The sequence below is a fragment of the Petromyzon marinus genome, chromosome 17, assembly GCF_048934315.1.
Source record: "Petromyzon marinus isolate PM22_M1 ecotype Great Lakes invasive population chromosome 17, UKy_Petmar_22M1.pri1.0, whole genome shotgun sequence".
NCBI lineage: Eukaryota > Metazoa > Chordata > Hyperoartia > Petromyzontiformes > Petromyzontidae > Petromyzon > Petromyzon marinus.
The window spans coordinates 13,386,912-13,410,242 of record NC_133683.1 but is presented as its reverse complement, the minus strand read 5'-3'; the positions used below and the strand labels follow the sequence as shown (position 1 = coordinate 13,410,242).

General features: G+C 45.3%; 1 protein-coding gene across 4 annotated transcripts in view; it reads left to right on the top strand.

The window, feature by feature from the left end:
- Positions 1–23,331, top strand: part of LOC116943318 (tyrosine-protein phosphatase non-receptor type 14-like) — an 85,380-nt gene that overhangs the window by 17,601 nt on the left and 44,448 nt on the right. For all 4 annotated transcript variants that reach the window (XM_076067637.1, XM_032956093.2, XM_032956092.2 and 1 more), the window contains 5 exons: positions 7,085–7,182; positions 9,069–9,136; positions 9,975–10,045; positions 18,504–18,591; positions 22,399–22,487. In XM_076067637.1, coding sequence (XP_075923752.1) covers positions 7,085–7,182; positions 9,069–9,136; positions 9,975–10,045; positions 18,504–18,591; positions 22,399–22,487 — 414 coding nt within the window. The remainder of the gene's footprint in view (positions 1–7,084; positions 7,183–9,068; positions 9,137–9,974; positions 10,046–18,503; positions 18,592–22,398; positions 22,488–23,331) is intronic.

Below are 23,331 nucleotides of genomic sequence, written 5' to 3'. Positions count from 1 at the left end.
AATTTCCTGGCAATGGCTGACGTCGGTGGTGATCATCTGAACAGGTCTTGGGCTTTCTTTCCCAGGTCAGATCAGCCTTCAAACCTGGTTCGGTATGTCATCTCTCATGAAATCATGGGGCTTCTGCGCAACCGAACACTGTGCTTGTCAGCACCACAATGCACCGCTCAAGATTTGGCAATGCCGACACCAGAAGCGGTGGCCTGTGCAGAATATTGGGAAGAGACCGTACATAGGTTCGATAGGAGACGCGAAGAAGAAGGTATGTCGTCATCGGCACTGGGGGAGAGGTAAAAGCATCCAGCCATGGTGTTGACCATACCGTTCCAATGCTGTGCTACTATTGTGGTGGAGCGGTGCTGCAATGGTTAACGCACTGAATTATGAACCTGCTTTAACCCCTGCCTTAGTGAGACGCTCGCCAACCCGGCAGTCTGAATTACACATGCGTGTATGTTGACGTTCTTTCGTACCGTACGTAGCCAACCGCACTAATTTGAGGTGCCGGGGGAAGGACAAGGCACGAGACACGAAAAGCAGCTCCTAAGAAACGAGTTTTTTTTTCAATCTTATACGTGGGACGTTGGGCCGTTTTTTTTTGTGTTGGATGGTTGCAATGAGCTGACGTACACATCGGTGTCCTCCGTTCTGTGTGTGCCCTAATTTACGGCTGTGGGCTTTACTTTGTGCTCTCGCCAGGCATTCCCCCCCCCCCCAATCAGAGCATCGTTGTCTTGCCAACAACACCGCTACGCACAGTGGAGGCCGCACACCCTCGTGACATCTGCAGACTTTGGGATGGTGGGGGCACTGCTGTAGCCGTGATTGAGTTCACCTTTCTTGCTCGGGCTTTTCAACTTGCTAGTTGGCTCCGTTATCCGGGAAGGGTCTCGATACGGTGCGCGTTTCGATGGCGTTAGGAATCCGTCGTTCTCTTTGGAGCGGGCACCTGAGCTCTTGAATATCGTTTGATTCGCCGAGATATTAAATAAATACAATGGGCAAACTGAATCTGTCAAGGATGTTGGATTCGTGAGATTTTTTTTCTCCATTAAATGCCAGGTAGTGTGTGTCGAACCGGAGACAATCCGATGCATGTGTGTAATTATTAATAAAGCGAAAGGTACCTGTCTGGAAATCAAAGAAATCTGAAAGAGTCTTGAAGCTAGAAATCGTATGAAATAACTCATGCGTTGGCTACAATGTTTGAGAACACTTCAGCTCAGCGGACAACAAATAAACGTCCTTATTATTGGATGTTCTAACCTCATGCATAAAAAATATACCCGAATGATCTTGAAATGTTCTCAACGTTTGATGTTATCCTCGGGCGACCTAGATAGTGTATTGTGTGGTGATGATTATATTTTTTAGAACATTGGTAATGGTACCTTCGGTTTATACAACTATTAATGAGATGATTCAAATTCGTTGGGTCTTTCGGTAAAGTCACGAAAGATAGGTTCTTGTACCTATACCGAAAGACCCAAAGAATATGAATTCCTGCAGTCACAAAAGCTTTAAGTCAAGAGATAATTCAAATTTAAAACATACATTCTATTTTGCGTTTTTTTGTTGTAATTCCAGCTCAAGTTAAATTACGCTGTGTGGCAATGTTGGTCTTATTTTAAATTATAATCACCGTTTTGACAATCGGGAAAATAACCGTGGTGTATCATTAACGTAATCAGTTGGGGTTACATTTAAACAAAATGCTGATGCACCATGAGAAAGTTGACATGATTGCGATGATGTAATCGATGACGACGATAACGATGATAGCGATGATCTCGATGATGATAGAGATGATGACGATGATAGCGATGATAGCGATGATGATGATGATGATGCGAAGCTGCCTCACAGTAGGTCCTTTTCCCCCTCACAAAAAAAAGCCCTCTTGAGCTATTTAAGGAAATACACTCAGCGTGGCCGCACTGCCGATTTGAGGATCGCGACGCGTCATTGATCTGCGAAACCGTGGCATTTGCTTCTCGCGCGCGCGCATGGCGTAACAAAGGGAAAGAGCGGCAATCATTAAAATTCTGCTTCAAAGCCACAGCGTTTTTTGCCGAGCCCGCGTACTGCCGGCGTCGTTGGTCTTGCCGTGAGATGACGGGCCGAGCGCCCCCGGGTATGACGGTCTCCGTGCGCGGAGCGGGTCTCCGTTAACCCTGCAAGGCAACGCCGCTCCCCAGTTGGCTCGCAGCAAGGTAAGCCGGTGCTTGAATTTGTAAAAAAAAAAAACTACGTTTTAATTCTCGCGCCCGTTGTGTCTGCAATGTCGTGGCTGCGGAGTGTCATTGTGATCCAGATAAAGAGGTCATGGCAGCGTGGATCATGTGGCTGCCTTTGTTCAGGATGCATCTCGCCTGAGCAGCTCCAAAATCACGTGGTGTGAGTGCGTGAACAGTACCGTATAAGTATGTAGGGGGGGGGGGGTGTAGCGGTTGGCGCTACGAACCCGCGACCCGAGTTCGATTCCCGCTCACGGCCGACACAAGTGACGAATATCTTAACCGGTCCTGGACCTCCCCTAGGTCGGTTCAGCCTCAATTGAGTACCTAGTGCGGCGTGTAAACATCGCCACTGGGGAAACAAAGGCGGTCGGGCGTGGTGCTGCCCACCCACCCCCTCGTGTTCCGTTCCAGCCTTCATAGGTGCTCGCTGACAGCACTTGCCCCCACAGTCTGTTAAGGCTATACGGGGGATCTTTGTCTATATACACATGTGGGGGAGTGGTAGCTTCGTGGTAAGTGCACTGCGCTACGAGCCCGGCGACACAAGCTCGATTCCTGCTCATGACCAACATCAGTGAAGATTATGTTAACCAGTCCTGGGCCTCCCCTAGGCCAACTCGGCCTCAAATGAGTACTTAGTATGGTGCGTAAACATCACCACGAGGGAGACGTGGCAGCCCGGATGTTGTTGGTCACCCACCTTCCTCGTGCGCCGTGCCGACCTTCATAGGTGCTCGCTGTCAGCACTTGCCACAAGAGTTTCCATTACATTGTATGAATGTAATGGAAATTTGATACCAGGTGTATTTGTGGATTTTGCAGCAGGAAAAGGGATAATATTTTCCAACCAAATAAAATACTCTTGATTTGTCTGCTCAGTTTACTTTACGACTAACGTAGTTGGCCACGATTTGCTTTACTATTTGCTTGTAATTTTCCGACTTGATTTTTAATCATAAACCAGCCAGTGGCCGGAAATTCCAGATATTGGGCGTAATATATTTTGACAGGTATGCAGGACATTGGCACACGCTTTCTGTGTGATATCACAAAGCATAGGAACCGTAAAACTTTAAAACGAGAAATTCTGAAGTAATTTCTTTCAAATCCCAAGGTGTTCATGGAGAAAATGTGGCACCTGCGTTGGCAGTCTCAAGTCAGCTTTTTTGGAAGCCCCAGGGATGTTTTTTTATTGAAATCAGATTTTGTGCTTTCATATGCAAATGCCCCCTGTGTACATTCCAAGAGTGATGTTTAACCGTACTGTACTTGTCCAATGCCTTTTATGTGCCACACGGATGATTGTCAATATGAAGTTTAGTGGGGAAATAAGTGTTTATTATTGTCAGCCAAAATGTGGAATGTTGGTCTTCACCCCTCACGATGTTGGCATGTGCTTTATGCCAACATTGTGAAACACCCAAAGCAGAATATCCCTGGTTTTGATCTTCCACGAAGCTCATGGTCTACCCTAAACAGCATCTGCACAAACCATGGTAGATGCGGATATCTCATGCGCAAATGGAAAATTTAAAAACTCTCCTGAGGCCAAGTCTGGTCATCCAGAACAGCCCGTAAAACATCTAATGACGCAATGCCTGATCCACAAATACAAAGGAGACTTTACAGCGATACAACTCCGCTGCGCCTGACGCGGTTATCTGGCCTGACCACCTGAATGTGAAATTGTGCTTGTTGCTGTGCATCTACATCAGCCACACGAAAGAAGAAGACGTTTTTAGTAAACAATTATGTTGGCATGGAGGGAGAATGGAATTAAGTTTTTCTTGTGTTTGTGTCTGCACTGCCAATATATGCAGCGTGCACCTATATTTTGGATTGAACATCAGCCAACGAGAATCCACTGCTGGGTGAAGGCCTCCGCTTCGCCGTCTGACCTGATTGAGATTGTTTTTCATTTCTTTATCGCCATGCCGGATGTCCTCTTGGGTGTGCCCTCCCTTGGCTTCCACTCTGTTGTTTTTCTCACCCACCAACCATCATCCCTTCCAACAATGTGTTGTGCCCATGGCCGGTTACAATTTTGTAAGTCAATTAAACGTCTTTAACTTTGGTGTGTATGTACTTTGAACTTCTTTCGCACCGTACGGAGCCAACCCTGCTAATCAGAGGTGTGGGGGAAGGACAACAATCTAAACAAAAAAGCAGTCCTAAAGAAATTAGTTTTCAATCTAGATTTGAAAGTGCATAGCTCCAGTGGCTTCCAAATATCGGAAGGAAGAGCGTTCCAGACGGCCACAGATGCGCCTCAGTGTGATCCCAAGCGTGCATTTCGGGAAGCTTCATTGCACACTTTTAGGGTTTTACCACACTTCCCTGATGTATAGAGTATATACAGAGGGCTGTTTTAATGCTTGTGTAGTGGGTCCAACTGAGTCGCAGACGTTCCTCTTAGAGGCAACACATTTATTTGTAACACATGACACAAAGGGATAACTGCCGCTTTACCAGATACAGCCTAGGGTGGTGACCACCCAGTTAACTACACTATACAGAGGAGTTCCAGCTACGGAGGGTCGGACCCTCTCACTCGGGTCCGCGACCACGTGTTTGCCTCGTAGGACGTAGAGCTTCCAGCTTGAGACGTGGAGCTTCCAGCTTGTAGATGTTGAGCTTCCAGCTTTAGACGTAGAGCTTCCAGCTTGTAGACGTGGAGCTTCCAGCTTGACGTAGAGCTTCCAGCTTGTAGATGTTGAGCTTCCAGCTTGAGACGTAGAGCTTCCAGCTTGAGACGTAGAGCTTCCAGCTTGTAGATGTTGAGCTTCCAGCTTGTAGATGTTGAGCTTCCAGCTTGTAGATGTTGAGCTTCCAGCTTGAGACGTAGAGCTTCCAGCTTGAGACATAGAGCTTCCAGCTTGTAGATGTTGAGCTTCCAGCTTGTAGATGTTGAGCTTCCAGCTTGTAGATGTTGAGCTTCCAGCTTGAGACGTAGAGCTTCCAGCTTGAGACGTAGAGCTTCCAGCTTGAGACGTAGAGCTTCCAGCTTGTAGACGTAGAGCTTCCAGCTTGTAGATGTTGAGCTTCCAGCTTTAGACGTAGAGCTTCCAGCTTGAGATGTAGAGCTTCCAGCTTGAGACGTAGAGCTTCCAGCTTGAGACGTAGAGCTTCCAGCTTGAGACGTAGAGCTTCCAGCTTGTAGACGTGGAGCTTCCAGCTTGTAGATGTTGAGCTTCCAGCTTGTAGTTGTTGAGTTTCCAGCTTGAGACGTAGAGCTTCCAGCTTGAGACGTAGAGCTTCCAGCTTGTAGATGTTGAGCTTCCAGCTTGTAGATGTTGAGCTTCCAGCTTGTAGATGTTGAGTTTCCAGCTTGAGACGTAGAGCTTCCAGCTTGAGACGTAGAGCTTCCAGCTTGTAGAATGCAGCGACCCCGGTCCCTCTCAGGGACCTGCCTTATATCCCCCCATGGGTCGGGGCTGCTCTGCCCTTGGCCCCGCCCCCTTCCCTTCTGGAGCCTTCCAGCTCCCTCTAGATTCCTCTCGAGAGCTTGAGGTGGCAGGGTGACTGGGAGGTCAGCATTGAGCTCACACCGCTGAAAATCTGGGTTTGAATCTGGGTGTCTGCCTTGGATTTCACAGGAATCTCAAGTGTAGCGAGTTGATGATCTCGGCCCGGTTCATAATGAGAAATGAACAATGTTGGTTTGACCATCTCGTAGCAGAAGCATCCCATAGCAGCATGCGTGGGAAAGTGCTCTATAACTGAGTAAATAAAAAAAATATCCAGTCATTCCCTGGCACGATGGTGCACGCTCCTGTGTGGGAAACACGAAGGGGTTCTTCTCATCGTGAGATGCATTTGAACGTGCTGGAATGGTGCGTGTGATACAAGTGAGCACTTCGTACAAGGCGAGGCGACGTTGGAGACAGTCGAGGAGGTTTGCAGGCACGCCGGTCGCCGGCGTGTGACCACAGCGGGGTGGGTGTTTGTGCAGCGGTTGGGGCACTGCGCTACAAACCTCGTGACCCGAGGCCATGAACGGAAATGGAACAACATTGGTGACGAATATTTGAACTCGTCATGGGCCTGCCTTAGGTCGACTCAGCCTCATATGAGTACCAGGTGCAGTGTTTAAGCATAAGCACTCGGGGAGACAAAGGTGGCCGGGTGTGGTTTTGGCCACCCACCCTCATGTGTGCCCTCCCACGCTTCATTAAGTGTCCCTGAACAGTGGTTGCCCCAACAGTCTGTTGTATACTCTTTGGTTCTATTCGGTAAAGTCACATAACCGAGAGGATGGTTTCAAATTAAGCAACCATTGGAAAGATGTTCTGAACCAAACCAAACATTAAACTAATTTTCAATGGTACAGTATATTTTTTCAAGTAGTGGTATCCTAAACTTTCGCAGCTGCTTAAATTCCCTTTTCACACCATCAATATGTAAACTCCCCCCTCCCCCCCTCGCCGGTCTGCACATGCTCCCCCCTGTACATTGTTCATCATGCTAAGTCCGCCAATTAAATGCTATTTTTTATGCTAATTACTTTGTCAAGGCGCTCTGATTTCTCTCACACAGCTTAAAGGTCGCGGTCTGAGCTTGGCTGTGTTCACTCCAGCGCTGTCCTCTAGACAGTCTGGTCCCTTCACCTGATGAAGGCCACTTGTGTTGTGGCCGAAACGGTCGTGAATTTTTTGTTGTTGTTGTTTTTTACGTGACTTTACCGAATAGAACCAAAGAGTATGAATCCTTGCAGTCACGAAAGCTTTAAATCTAGTCTGTTGTATGTATGTATGTTGAACTTTCGCACTGCACATAGCCAACCGTGCTCATCGGAGTTAAAGGCTATATGGATGATCTTCGTGTGCACCTCTCGCTCTGTACAGATACCAGTACTACCTGCAGCTGAAGAAGGCGGTGGTGGAGGGACAGCTGCTGTGCACCTTTGAGCAGGGCGTCCGTCTGGCAGCTCTCTCCGTTCAGGGTGAATATCCTCACGATTGCCATGTAGCAATGAATCCCTTGCGATTTGCTATAATTACTAAACTATCAACAATTATTTTTATTTTACCAGGTAAGGCCCACTGAGCTATGCAGCTCTTTTTCACAAGCGGCCCAAATAATAGCTCAACGAAGTGGCTTATTGTTTGGAAATTTACAGCAGCCAAATACTCGAAACGCACGATGTCGATTCTAAATGCGGAGGGAAAAACCGGAGGACCCGGAGAAAAATCCACGCGACCACAGGGAGAACATGCAGACTCCAAATATACAGGCGTCAGGATTGGGATCGAACCCACTACCTCCTGTATACCTGGCGAGGTAGTTAACATCTCGGCACTGAGGTGCCCATATAAGGAGAAGACAAACATAATTTGGTCACGGTTTGGGGTCACGGTTAGTTTTAAGCTTTGGGGGTTTAACTTTTTGGTCCCATATGTACACTCTTACACTGCGCATCGCATTTACAATGTCTCGTTTGTACTGTCCGCCTTGGTCTGCGTTGCTGGTGTGGTTTGTAACCTCGCGTTTTCATTGCCTCATTCTGCCGTGTTCGTTCTGTGAGCCTACATGTAACGTAATTGATTGCTAATACACGTGATTTAATCCATGTGTCGTGAGGGCAATAATTGATTATCACGGGATGTGCGTGCCGTTAAATCATTACGTGCCAGCTGACTTGTCATCCGCCCATGCGGAGGAGCGCACCCTCCCTCGGGAATGTTTGTAAATGCAGTGCGTCTGAAGGTAGTGAGTGGAGTTTTCTGCAGTGATCTGCAAAGTTAGTGACTTTTTGTTTTTAGAGTGGACTTTTATTATTGGGTGTATAGGGATCCCAGGCTTCTGCAATTTTATCAATATGAATTTTAATGTGTATTATTTGTAGGGCTGGTTTGCTCCATGAACCTACATTTTATTTTTAGCGTGCACAGTGGAACACTTCTTGTCCATCCTGCTATAGGAGAGTGGCTATTGACGGTTGCTATAATTTGCTCCTAACCGTGAAAATGACTCCTGATATTTTGCGCAGTTTTTTTTGCGGTTAAATGCCACAAAATACGACGACGTTGCCATCGTCACTTGTCTGACGTGCCCAAAACGCAACGTTAAAATAGAAATGATACATCTACCAATGATAGTAGGTAGTATGTTTGGCGCATCCGGTTGGGCCTTAGATATTGGAAGTTGCAGGTGAATAGGGCTGGGGGAGGAGGAGGCTGTCACATGGCTCTGTGGCTATGTGGGATGAAGTCCACTCACAATATAACATTGACAAATATGTATTTTTTTTTCAATGTCTTGTGCATCTGGTGCTCTAGCTGTGTAAAAGTCACGTGTAAAAGCAACCGCTAAACAAATAGGGCCTCGGATAAGAATTTCCAGCGTGATTAAAAAAACATTCTAAATTGTCAATGTTTACACTCATGGTGCTTGTATCTTGAACATGAGAATCAATTTTAATGGATTAAGAATTGGGTGCCTACTGGGTGGTCTGCTTTGTCCAGTGTCTGGATTAGGCCTGCTTTCTGTTTATTGGGCAAGCGGTTGGCTTATTCTTTTAGGCCAAATGCTGCAGATTATATTGGACAGCAGCCACGCGCAACAAACTGTGGATAGCTCTGCACGTGTCCCGTTTGCAGCGTTCATACCCATTGATATTGTAATTCACCTCGCTTATCAAATCGGAATATTGAAATGTAAATTGTGCTATATAATGTGCAATTAATGTATGCACAATTTTACGTGACTATATATGCTAACGTGCGCTTGTTCTTAACAGTTAGTGGAAATGATTGCTGTTTTGGGATGTGCATTTGTTTTACGCGGTGATCTCTGAAGTGCAAAACTTGTTTCGTTTCCCGCCTGCAGCAAATTTCGGAGACCACGATCAGCGTGAATCGCAGGACTTTCTCCGAGACTACGTGCTCTTTCCCCTGGTAAGCCAAACGAAAAGTTAATTCGCTATTTTACTGTGGGCCGTGAATTTCTGGGTGTGCGATAAACATAGCTTATCTTTTCTCATTAAGTTATTTTTCAACCAAGTCTTGGAAAAAAAAAATCATTGTCGCAAGCCACCCATTGCCATTGTGGGCCGGTCCCACGGAAGTGCATTTATGTTTGTGGCACAGGAATTTTGTGTGTCATGAAAGAGTGGAGTTGTTTTTAATGATTATTGTTATAATATTTTTTTCTATCAGGGCTGTTTACAGAAAAAGCATCCGCTTGAATGTGCCAGTTTATTTAGTGAGCCTGCCAAAGGTGCCAAATCTACAAGAGTAGATGGACAACATTTTTCAAGCCTCAGGGAACAGTGGTGGGTGTTTGTTTGGCCTCGTGCTCTTCGAGTTGATCTACAATCTAGCCCAAAGCCACGTTGGTCAGGGCGGATTGGTAAAGGTAGAGAGCAGAGGTAACGTAGGTTTCGAAGTGCAGTACAACAATAGATTGTGTCCGCACTGCACTCTGCCACTCACCACGTAGCCACATAGCCTAACACAAACCTGTTTGTGCTTAGTGTTCACCCATCGAGGCGCACGCTATCCAGACTCAACGCTGCTGAGCTGTCTGTTGAGATTCTGTTAGTTCAAGCTTTGCTATGTTATAACCCATTTGTCTTTTATACCGTGATGGTCTCTCCTCCATGCGGTGGGTTTGTCACAACCCGACCTGGCTTAAAGGAGGTGACAATTTTCAGCTTAAAGGTGATGCGACTGCATGTATGCTCGTCACTTAGTACGGGACAGTCGGCGAGACTGATGGACATCTCTTTCTTAGGCCTGGTCTCAGGATGATCGAATAGTGGAGGAACTCACGCAAAAGGTAGCTGCCTTTCACCAAAAGCACAGGTACCACTTTTTGATATATATTCATTTTTGTTTATTATTGTGTGTTTTGTGTGTAATGTGGTGGCATGGTAAGTTAGTGCGTAGCAATAATATCTCCATAATGTGAGTTAAACTCCTGGTCCTTCTCACCTGGCGCGATTGCTGCTATCTGAGCCCAGCGTTAGAAATCAGAATCTTTATCCTGGAGAAATCCAATGAGCTATGAAGCTCTTGTTCACAGGTGTGTTTAGTAGGGGTGGGTCAGAAAGTTACAACAACAAACAATAAAACAACGAATGGAGTGCAATGTATACGGAAGGTAAGCAAAACACGAAAACCAAATAAATATAGATAAAATATATACAAGTGCCAATCACCGTTTTGATCTTGGTCTGGGTTTCCTGGAAGCGTACCGAGCATAGAATAGTTACCTGCTGTGTGACGTGAACAATGGCGTTTTGAACCCAGTCGAGGCCTCCCCCGATGTTGACCGAGTATAAAATGAACACTTGCTGTATAACACCCGCACTGAGAAACTAAGGACGGCTGGGCATGGTGTGGCTACACTGCCATGCCCCCTGTGCTCTGCTTACCTAAAGAAATCGGTGCTAGCAAACAGCCCTTTTTAACCAGTCCTCAAAGCAATTTACACATTGCTGAGTTTATTATTAAAGGTTTTTTTTTTATGTGTCTCGCTTGTTTGCTCATGTACATGATAGTTCTCTGGAACTTTCATGATCACATGTATATTGATTTCCTAATCACGCGTTTGCTTTCTCCTTACATCATTTAGCAGTGCGGGTAGGATTAACTACATTTGCACATTTTTGTTTAAATTAAAGAGCCTGTTTAGACATCCATTTACAGTCCTAAGTTTATTTTTGCCTGGATCGACAACGTATATATATAAAAAAAAACGCAACACATTTGTCAATTGCACTGCTTTAAGGAGAAACAGTTTATAATAGGCCATGCGTTTGAGTGCATTGTTGTTTCGCTAAATAATCTGTAAAGCAATAAAATGACGATGCCTGGCGGTGCCTCCCAAGGAAGGCACTCGAAGTCGCACAAAGCTTTGCGCATACGTGCAGGAGAGAGTGATATAAAAGCATTTTGATGAACCACCGTGCTTAAACACAGGCACCCAGTCGAGCACATGAAAATGTGAAGACTTCCAAGTCAACAAGGTGCCTTTGACTGATTATAACCCTTATCGAGAACAGCCATTCTTGTGGCTCTCCGTTATCAGGTTCGCAAGTGGCAGTAAAATTGTCGGAATTTGTGGAATTTATTTTTACAATTGAAGAGCGTTTTTCTCTTTTCTCTGCCCCAAAATACACATTGAAGAATGAGGTGCTTCCTTTTTACAAGGTGAACCCTTAGTCTTCCGTGTTTCGATATAACTTTAGTAGAATTTATCTCCGTTTAGCTCTGTTCCTTATTCAGAAATGTTAGCTACCCCTTCTTTGGTTTTTTCGGTAAGGTCACGTAGAACGAGAATAAAATAATAAAATAACACAATAAAATTCTCACGACGTTTTGGCCACAACGCAAAGCGGCCGTCTTCAGGTGAAAGGTACAGACCTGTCGGGACGACAGAGCTTCAATGATGTTCATAGACAAATCGAAGTTTAGCTACCCCTGTTGACTCTTAATGCGTTTTATAGATTTGACGCTTGAAAGAACAATTGTGCAAGAAATCCTTACAAATATGATGCTTCGTTTCCGCTGGCTACGTTCACCAGCATCTTCGGTGCCTGTGCTGACTTGCCAACAACACTTGTGTACGATGTTCATAGACAAATTAAATGGTGATACTGTATTGGCCCAAATAACGAAAACCCGACACCTTCATCAACAACACTGCCTTAACAGTGAAATAAATGTAATGGACGATGAGCTTTTGGGGAATGGGGGGCTTTCTTTGTAGCACATAAATTATCTGGGTGCTGTTCTCCCCCCCCCCCTTTTTAAGTCCGTGATATTGACAAATGTGTTTAGTCTTTGTTGCGTTTTGGCAAACCGCATACAAAAATCTATTTGTGATAAATAAAGAAGAGTTTGTTGGTTTTTAGTAGCCACGCACGCATCAGTGTCTCCTCATTTTCTAGTTTTCGTCAAAATAATTAGTGATTGGTTTCTTTTGGGTTAGGTCGTTGTGTAAATAAGATGCGCGTTGTAAAACCCCCTGCACCCGACACAGGCAATTAAATCAAAGTGTCTCGTGGATGAAACGTGGCCAAATTTGTCACTGCTCCAGCTGCGCCACCGGTGTTTGTTGGAGAATAACCTCACGGCATTTTTAATGGACGTTTTCCTGGAGATTGCATCCAGCATCATCAGTTTGTTAACAGGAGCTCAGATCGTGAGTGAAAGCGCTTCCCGATCCCTGGCCCTTAAGTTGATGCCATGGTGCCATCGCCACCATCGGCACGTTCATGTATGTGATATAATTGAATAATTTCATCATGTGTAAACCAATTTTTAATTATAATTGTGTTCTAGCTCACAGGAAGACAAGAGGACAACCATGCAGTTCTACAGGAACTGCTAATAGTTTTTTGCATTATGCACAAAGTTTTATGGTTTTTCCGGTCTGCACGATGATCCTGTCATGATGGGTTTTCTCGTTACTTACAGATTCGATTATCGGTCTTGCAGAGCCACAGATTGCATATGCGCTTTTTGCTAGGACAACTGAGCAATGGGTAGCTCACTATGCTATGAACCCAGCAACCTGAATTTAATTCCTGGCCACAGTTGACATCAGCAGTGACGCGAAATCTGTGCAACTCCTGGGGGCACCCCCCCCCCACCCCTTTCATCAAACCTGCTATGACCAGCGAGGTCAAGTAAGGTGATAAAACAAAGAAAACCCACCCCGAACTTGCCATTGGGAGACATCCAACAGTTGATTGATAAGGGGATGAAAATTATTGCACAACATTTCTCGTCACGCAGTTGGTTATAAACCTTAACGATTATACGCAGGGCCCACAATTTTCTTGGTGTCGGATAGGGAGCACGTGATGTGTCGTGGCCAATAAATGAACACATCCTAAGCTATAAACACAACTGCAACAAGGATTAAGTGGGACATTGTTCCAGTTATCCCAATAAGTGGATTGGATATTCAAAAGTATCTCCCCCATCCACTCTTAGATCTAGACCAAAAAACAACAGCCAATTCTAATGTATTTAAATAGTATGCAGGCAATGAGATAATACACCGATGTGACCCACCCGAGTACACTGGCTGGAATGTTAGGTCTATAATCGTGTTGGAATCTCTTGGCAGACAAACTCTCACAGAGAACTACAAAATCAGCAACAGTTGCCGTTCACCATTAAATTGTAGTTGACGTCACCAAGGCATCTGTATGAGCATACTCTTTGTTGAACTTTTTTCGCACCGTACATAGGCAACCGTGCTAATCTGTGCCAGGCTAGGTTCTCAACAGACCTACATTTACACATACACAAAGATCCCAGTATAGCCTCCAGAAGCTGCTGGGGCAAGTGCTGTTAGAGAACACCTATTAAGTGCTTACGTTTACACACCGCATCAGGTACTCGTTGAAGACTGAAATCAACTTAGGAGAGGCCCAGAACCAGTTCAGATATTTGCTTGGCGCAATTTAAAGCCGTAGCTGGGAAGCCAACTTAAGTCGTCAGGTTCGTAGGTCAATGCTCTCTAACCACCCACTGCATGACCACCTCCCGCACACAAGCATGGGCACACGTGTACATTCAGGATGTCATATAAGGTTTCAGTAGTGGTTAATAGGGGTTATGTTTGTTGCTGCTCAGAATAAAGTACACACATTTCCACACCACCGGAGGAAAATTACATGGTAATAGCAGCTTAATGTATGCTAGGGAATGTAAATTGCAGAGTTAATGTTGTAGTAAGTGTAAACCATTTTGTTTTCGTGGAACACATCCTGGAGACATTTCTGTGATGTTGTTTTGGCTGTGGTGCACACATAACAAAACCTCAACACTTTTGACAATCACAAAAAGAGACGACCATCCTTCTGCTACGAATAAGGGCTATTGTCCAAACATCGCCTGTTATATATTTATTTCATTTAAGGCAGTGTTTATTGCCAAATGTGTTGCAAAATTACTGAGGAAAGTGTTATAATTATACACAACCACTGCTATACCGCACCTCCGATTAGCACGGTTGGCTACAGTGCAAAAGAAGTTCAACAGACGTAGACTTGCAAGATGTCTAGAATTATAAATGTTTATATCCACCCCTGTATGAGCTTGAGGTTTACTTTCAATTGCTAAGTGTGGTGTTGCTGTGGAAGAATGCCCAACTCAAATCCTCAGCGTTTGGCTCTGCCGATTCTCTACCTGGTTAATAAAATGAGTACCACTAAGTTGCCTCTGTGGTAGTAGTTACATTGGAGAAACCAAACGACATGTCTCGGATCGCATTCGTGAACACAAAGCAGACCTTAAACACGGTAGGACAAACACCTCGGCCGTGGCAGATCACTGTTATAATTCAGTGGGCTCACATGACATTGACTTCTCCAAGACAGAGGTTCTTTGCAAGCCATCGGGCTACCATGAGAGATTCGTTCATGAGGCTATCCACATATACAAACACAGAGACAATTTCAACCGAGAAGATGGATTCTGGCTTAGCAATCATTGGAAGGATTTGATAAACCATTTCAGGTCTTAATTGATTGTTCACGCTTACGGTGGCTTTCAGAAAGCATACATTAGTTTTTCGTCTCCCCCCTCCTCTTTTCCGTACATAGATGGACTCGTCCTTCTAAATAAACTGCCAAATCGCTGCGCGTGGCGCTAACGTTTAAAAATAAATAAATACAAACCGCCACTTCTTTCAAATTCTTCTTGCCGTTGGTTTTCACACCTGATGATGACTGTTTGTGTTACAGTCGAAGTATCGTGAGAATTTTATTGTTTTATATATATTTTATTTATTGTTTCCCTTCAATGTGACTTTACCGAAAGAACCAAGAATATGAATCGCTGCAGTCACGAAAGCTTTAAATAAAAATTTGAGTACCACTTGATGGAAAAACAGCAGTGGGTGTTCTATGAACGGTACGCATGTCACTATGCGCCGATTAATTTATAAAAATAGATTTGATAATCACGATTCTTCCATTTTAGTGCCTAGGGAGAGTCTGTTATTGACGATTCATGCTACTTATATGCAAATTGTATGTATGTATGTTGAACTTGTTTCGCACCGTACGTAGCCAATCGTGCTAGTCGGAGGTGTGAAGGGAAGGACAACAAGCTAAACACAAAGCAAATTTTGATTTAAAGTTTTCGTGACTGCAGGGATTCATATTCTTGGTTCTTTCGGTAAAGTCACGTAGAAGGGAAACAATAAAATATATATTTTTTATTTTTTTTATTATTTTATTGTTTCCTTTCTACGTGACTTTACCGAAAGAACCAAGAATATAAACACAAAGCAGTTAATTAAGAGACGAGTTTTCAGTCTTACAGCTTATACGTGGGACGTTTGCCGTTTTTGTGTCGGAAGGTTGCAATGAGCTGACTATACATGGTGTCCTCCGTTCTGTGTGTGCGTAACTCCAGTGGCGTCCTAATAAAACGATGCACTTGCGTTACATTTGGGTTAATAGCATGAGCAAAACTGTACAAAATGAGGATGGGGATTTTTTTTTTTACAAACATGACCGATGAGACGCAAACAAATTAAGACGAGAAATAACCTCTGCTGGAATCGAATTCGTGGCACCCGAATGGCGGAAATTCATGGGATTTCTGGGCTAGGGGGAAAATGTTGTTACACGCGGAGCGGACAGACTGCGCTCTGCCGCAAGAATGCGGCCCACCGCCTCAGACCACCAGCCGAGATGTTTGAGCAACCCAGCGCGCGTTTAATTACAGGGACGCACTCCGACGCTGTACTCATGCACCGCACTCTTGTTGTGCAACACATCATCTCATGTGATTAATGCACTGATCGCTTCCGAGAATGTAAGCAGCTAGCCAAAGCATTACACAAAAACGTCTGTGTGGTCCGCAAAGGGCTGTTTTATAGTAAAACAAAAAAGTTGTCTGCTGCTTGATTATCCTTCAGAGTTCTGTGATGTCTTGCAGTACTGGTATCATTAGGATCCATTTAAAAAAGAAAGACACGTCTTTCCCCTTGCTTGGCAACATTTAATTTTTCAAACCTCGATTTTGGTGCAGCTGCATTAAGTTCACTGGAATCCAAAAATGCTCTGGGGCCTCTAAAGCAATTTTCGTCTGGCGCTGCTTGGCCTTGTTACGTTTTTCTGCCAATTTAATGGAATGCGACCTTAATTACCACCAGGATCACAATGTAAATAAAAGTTGCGTCCCTTGGTGGTCCACATGCACAAAATATTCACTACGAATCGATAAAATAAATATTTATTGAGCTTTGGACTGCAGATGATTTAGATAGTCCCTAATGCAACATGCTGAACAATTGCATTCCATTAACATGAGGACAATACATTATAGAGGATGATTATGCAGTGAATTGCATTGCTTTGTCTACCCTTACAAAAGTAACAAAATGGTGTAAATAATAAATGCACACGTTTTGTGCCGCGTGTTGTTCGGCTCGGTGTCCGACGTTTCGCTCCAAGCGTCAGGAGCTTCTTCAGGATCTCGGAAATAGTTCCTCAATTCCCGAAGAATCAGAATCGTTATTTATCCTGGAGAAATCCGATGAGCTTATGAAGCTCTCTTTCACAGTCGTCCAGTATGGGGTGGGTGAGCAAGTTCGAACAACAAACAATGGAAACAACGGGAGGGGAGTGCAAAGTATAGGAAAGGTAAGGAAGTCACTTGAAAAATAATTCTTAAATAAATAAAGTGTAGAAGTTACAATTGCATAAGTACGCCAATTCCCAAGCTTGGACAAGGCATCAAAACAACAGCAAAATCGGTCCCAAACCACACCAAGACCACACACAGTCCCTCAATAAAATTGCAGATTAACATTGAAGCTTCTATCACGCAGAGTGAAGCGTCAGACATCACGCCGACCAGCAGGCGGTACAGCGCCAACACACACCGGCAGAGATGTCCAGCACAAACCTCAACTTGAAATCTTGCTTGAGTGGTGCCGTAACATTTCTTTCCGATTTCTCCGTTCCGTTAATCTTTGACCCCGGTAAGCGAATCTCTCACCTTCCTCGCCGCTTTGTGCCTATGTTTGGGGGAAGCCCGCGATCAGAGGGAGGAGAGTTGCAGAAAGAGTAGGAGTGGGTATTGTGGGCCGCGGTGAGTGCAGATAGAGAAAGTAATGGCCATTGTTGTCGGGTTCATTCTACTAAACATTTGTGAAAATAGCTTTATAGCTCATCGGATTCCCCCAGTATAAATAAATATTCTGATTGTGATTTGTAGACGTTTGTCTGCCTTTGGAGGATAGTGGTCGACACACTGCAAGTACATCCATTGTATCTACATGTTGATAAACACGGTGATCCATTTGTAGACACACCAATGATTTGACCCTCTTTGTACTCGGCAGGTGATTTCATCTTGAAAAAGCAATGGCTGCATATTTAAATTTTACGGATGAGAGATTGCGTTAAAATATTTAACGAGCGGATTCGGATCTCTCGGAGATGTGGTAGAAGCTTTGAATTCAAATACAGTTTTGTTCCCTGTTTAGCTATTATTTTAGTGGGGTGTCTGTACAATGCATCACACTGCTATAGTAATCAGGGTTTTTGTTTGTTACTCATGCATTGCTTGTGGCAAATACGAACAAAGTTTTGAAGAAGAATCCTTCACTGAACAAGGTTAAGCCTGCAGTCAAAGCAACCGATCAATTTTATAGTCTCTCCCAAATGAAATTCAGAGGTGGAAAGTATAAAAAAAAATATTCTCAGGGCTTGTGCAATATTTGGCAAGCGTGACTCACGAGGCAGTTGAACATTCAGTTATATTTTACCAGCCTGGTCGACTGTGTGGCATGTTATAGGCAAGCTTGTGGATTTCTTGTCTCCCTTATCGTTGAATAACGCTGCGTGGATTAAACGTTGTATTTCCTGGCGTATTTGCAGGCGTATTTGCATGCGTGTGTGAGGTCGTTAGCGGCGTGAGCGCAAAGTGAAATGAATAAATTTAATATAAAAGGTCCTCTGTACTGGGAAGCCTTGTTGCTCACTGAATAAAAAAAAACTCTCCCACAAAGCATACATATTTTATCAGCTCGATGAGAACGTGGGTGGGTGGTAGGGGGGGTGGCGAATTTTGCACTTGTATATTGGGAGCACATTTTGGAGCACTCGGCCATCGCTGGTCATAGGACGGCTTGTACAACTATTCTGGGACCATTTTAAGATCATCGTTTCTCAGTGGGTGTTCTGAAGGGATTTGCGGGAAGCTTATTCCGGGAGAAACCATTTCTCCAGCAGCTCGTGTGACTGACTTTGTCCGTATCTTCCCCCACCACCCCCCCCCCCAGAGGCATGAGGCCAGCGGAGGCAGAGCTGTTGTACATCCAGGAGGCAGAGAAGCTGGAGGGCTATGGGGAAGAGAGCTTCTCAGCCAAGGTGAGGCCGGATGGACCATGTGTTGACGGTGAAACGCAGCCCGAAAAAAAACGCCTACGTTTTATTTTGTTCTCAAAAGCGAGCGTCCGTCCATTGAGGTGCCACGGTTTTAACTACATCGCGTAGATATCGAGGTGACAGAGGGCTACGACACCAAGTTACTAATGAAACGTGAAAGATGTGGCCGGTTGGCTCAGGGGCATGAGCCCAGCACTGCTGAGAAATCCGGGATTTGCATATGGGTAGTCACCCATGGGTAAAGCTAGTTCTCCAGCGTTGTAGTGAGTTTATGTTAGTCTCGGCTTGCTAGCCAGTGAATGCACGCAAAAAAATACACCATCGACATTATCTTCCAGCTGTGGGAGAGAGAGGGGAAAAAAACATCCGCTAGACTGGCGCGCGACGATTGTCCCAGGTGTAGGAGTGTATGTGGGAAAATGCTCCCCCTAGTGTGTGTATTAAGTGAAGGTCGCCTGAAGGGATCTCGGAAGCAGTTTTTTTTTTGCGGCATCACTTCCCATGGGTTGCCCTCCAAGGCGCTGTTGTTTTGGACAGTTTTGAGTCTTCGCCTCGTGCCACAATCGCGATGGAAACTGGGGGAAATACAAAACATGAATCACTTTTCTGGAAAAGGAACATTCCCCCATTGTCTTTTGATTCGCATAATCGCCTCCCGAATCGCAGTTCTATTAGGTGATTTGAATTACCCCAGTGCATTGAAACGTATTGGTTTAACACGGGCAGCTCCCACCATGCACTGCATGTCATAACGTGAGCCTGTTGTTACCGGCAATAGCAATCACATTGGTGCGATGCCAAAGGAGCTCACGATGCCATTGGCCCTTGAAAATTACTTTCAAACTTGCTTCTGATAGCCAGCACGGTACACAGTCTAATTACAGTTTTTTTGTAGGTCTTCTCATTTTGACATCCAGTGCCCACGCTGGCTTCTAACCATGCGCGTAGGTGCATCTTTCATCGTGGCTCAAATGCGTGGCAGTTTGTGCATTCTAACCCATGTGCTTTTCTTCTGTAGGCACGGGTATAACTTCATTTCAATGTCCTTTTAAAATGCCTAATATTGTATGCGTGCTGCCCTCTGTCATTTCACTGCTGGATGACAGCCGCTACACCCCACCCGTTGCTCCTCTTTTGCCCACTGTGTGTACCACTGTCGACTTGCATTGTAAAGCACCCTGGAAAGGGCGCTAGATATATCCTACTTAGAATAGAATAGATGAAGGGCCCTGCCCTCGCCGCATTTTGGTCGTGCGTTTTATTTGAACCTACTTCACCACGCTTGTCAATGTCAGTTGGTAAAGGCCGGGAGCATAGACGCGTGGCACATCGTTGCAGTACAACAGTGGATTTAGTTGCACTGCCCCCTGCTGCCCACAGTGCAGAGTGTGGTGGAAAAGTGCCGTGGTAGCCCAGGCCCCACTGGAACAGAACTCGGAGGTAGCTCTGTGGTGTCCGCTTCCACGGGTCATTCTCAAACATGAGAGGTCACATTGCTGTGCGAGAGATCCGGACGGATTCCTCGTCTCGTGACATGATGCAGACGGCACAACGTGATACAGTTTGGGAAAAAGCCTTTTTTTCCCCCCCTCTTAAAAAAAGTAAAAAATAAATACGTTTACAAGGAACGATGATGACAGAATAATAGCAGAGGGGGCTTGGACAGGCATTGCATTTCAGCCATTTCCAATCACGTTGCGACGTGTGTTGTATCTCTCCAGCGACCCATGAGGAGCCAACTGCAGCAGTTGAGTAACACCGCTGGATTTGCCGTTAGAGCTCGTTGTGAATTCGAGCAAATTAGAACGTGCACAATGCATGCCACGTCAGTGCAGCACTGATAATGGCGATGTGTAATGTTGACATGTTCAATTTTAGCGGTAATTTCTGGAGGTTGTTGCCTAGCAATATAAGTGGCCTGCTATGGGAAGTGATGAAAAACACAATTATATTTAGACGTTTGACGGCTTATTTATTTATTCATTTTTTAATGATGATTTTTCTCCCTTCTAATGGCAGTGGGGAACTGTAATCCCACGTATAGCTCCCGTTTATATAACCCAGAGACCTAAACAATGCGAATATAGCGGTGTTCCTAATTTATTTTTAAACATTCATGACCAATTGTGCACATCCTCTCACTTAATACGAGCAATGCTTACTTTTAGCGAGTGCCTTCCTTAATAGGGAACATGAATAATGCATGTGTTCGCTCATATAGCAAGTCTCATCAGTGCAGCACATCAGCCAATTGAAAAGGGAGTCCTTTGAAGCCATTGCTGTTGTCCTACATTGCTTCTCAACAGGGGTAAAACATGTGTCCACTGCTCTAGTACTGACTGAATTCAGTGGCTCAAACAATTGGCATTAAATGACTTGAGCATTCACGTTGATAATAACTGTGTGGACCGGGCAGAGTGGTTAATTAACAGTTTGACTCTAGTCCTTGTGGCGCCTATTACCGGTTCCCACTTGCAGTGTTACCCATTCGGCGTGCGCATGCAAAGCAGGTCTCGACCGCTAAGTGATTGGTTGACCTGTCGACTGCAGTACGCCGATTGGCTGAACAATGGTGCGACGAATATTACATTGAGTGAATGTAGAACCACTGGAAATGAGAATATTAATGACGAGAGCTGGACTATTCGATTATTTACGTGGTCGATCACTCTACCGATTATCGCTTCAGTTCCTCGACTAATCGGATAACATGAAGAGAGTTATGAGAAAAGATCTCGCATCTGTCCCCGCATGTGCCGCTGGACGAGAAGTGATGGGCGGGGCGTGATGGCATCATTGTCATTTTCAGCCGTGTCATGCTGTAGATGGCTTCTCTGGGGCCTCCTGACTTGGGGAGGCAGGATGTTCGAGGGGGTTGCCGTTTTTTAAAGGGGCCAGAGTCATCGACCTAAATAAAGCAGTCCATTACAATTCATAGTCGACGAAGCTCCCACTTAATTGGCGAATTGTTTCAGCTCTATCTATGCCGGCACCGTAAGTGTGATTGTTGTTCGCTGCTCCCCCTTCCGCTCCACGTGCCCTCTCTCCTCCTGCTTCGCCATCTCCCCTCCATCGTGCTCTCTCCCCTTTAGTCTGTTTGACCTCTGGCCACGATGCGCCGGTTTGGGCGTTTGGAGCCGAGGGCGCCGAGTGGTCACGCGGTGCCCCGATGGCAGCGGGGCGCGGCTCTTGCAAGGCCCCGTGGAGGGGTCGGGGGGGTCGTCCTCTGCGCTTGTGGCATTTTCACCTCTGCGCTTGTGGCTGCAGCAGTGCAAATGTCACGTGATTTTTTTTAACTCGCTGGCTCCCTTGCCCTTTGCGGTGTTGTCAGAAATGCTTAAAATGAGGCCGAGTAAAGTTGCCATAATATATATTTTTTCGCGTTCGCTAAGCGGAGGCTCGAGACATCCTTGATTAAGGCTAAGCTTGCGAGAGTTGACAAGCTTCTAGAATTGAGTGGGGCTACGTGAGCTTTTCCAGTGCTGAGCTGCATGTAACCCGCTGGATGCAGTGCAGGCGAGAGCCAAACACACGTACACTGTGCTGTAGAAATCTGTGCTACGGTCGTGTGACAGTAGCGGTAGAGGAGGTGACGGATCGACAGAGAGACAGTGGCTGTACAGTGATCGGTGTGCGGACAGCTGTACGTTGTTTGCTGCCTGCCAGAGCTGAGCGTGCGTGCTTTTTAAGTCGTCAAACAAAACTCCTCGCCAGTGAAAATTAAGTTGTGTTATTTTTTTCTCGTCAACGAATAGCTGTGCAAACCTGACGGCCATATCTTCCTTGCAGGACACATCCGGCAGCGACGTTCTGCTGGGGACATCGTACAACGGAGTGTTTGTCCGCCACCGGAACGAAAAACCTCCTGTCACGTTCAGGTCGGGGCGGCCTCCTGGATTCTCATCTTTAACACTATTATTATTATTATTTGAGTCTCACTGAGTCTCATGCCTCTTTCAGGGAGGGTCCTGCCAAGTGTTCACAGTAGTTGGGGCAGGGGTAGTTTGGTTGGGGACTATGTGTAATCCCGAGTTAATATTTTGCAGGAAATTTATCGGCATTGTTATGGGGTTTTTTTTGCGTTGGGAGGAAACCGGAGAAGCTGGAGGAGACCCACGCAGAACAGGGGGGGGGGGGGAGAGAACATACAAATGTCACGCAGAAAGTTGCCCGAATTGGGAGTTGGACCCAGGAACTTTCTTGCTGTGAGGCACATGTGTTATCACTGTGCCATCCAAACTTAAACTAAGAGTTGCATATAGTAATAGGGGCTAGACCAAGTTACCCATTTTCTCTGACACATTGCAATTCACTGCAAGCTGCAGAGGTCCGAGTGGAAGTTTCTTTGTCCCATGACAGGATGCTGATAGCACAATTGGAATGTGACCAGGGTAAGATGTAAAAACAAACACCATTTTTAATGGATGTGGTAGCTCATGTCTGTAATCGAGCAACTTAGTGGTGTGGTTACGTATCAAACGGTGAACACACACACACACACAGCAGCTAGAACAACAGAAAGTAGATTTCTGGCCTCTCTGCGAATAATTTGAGTATTTTTCCTGTCTGTGCAAAGATCCGTTCAGCCAGTGGTGAATATATAGCCGTCACTCGTGCACTTTCCATCAACATTTTCCTTTGTGGGTTTTTTTTTCCTGGCCAGTGTTAAGTTAGAATTACACTGTTATTACACTTCACACTGTCGAGCCACTATTTTAAAAC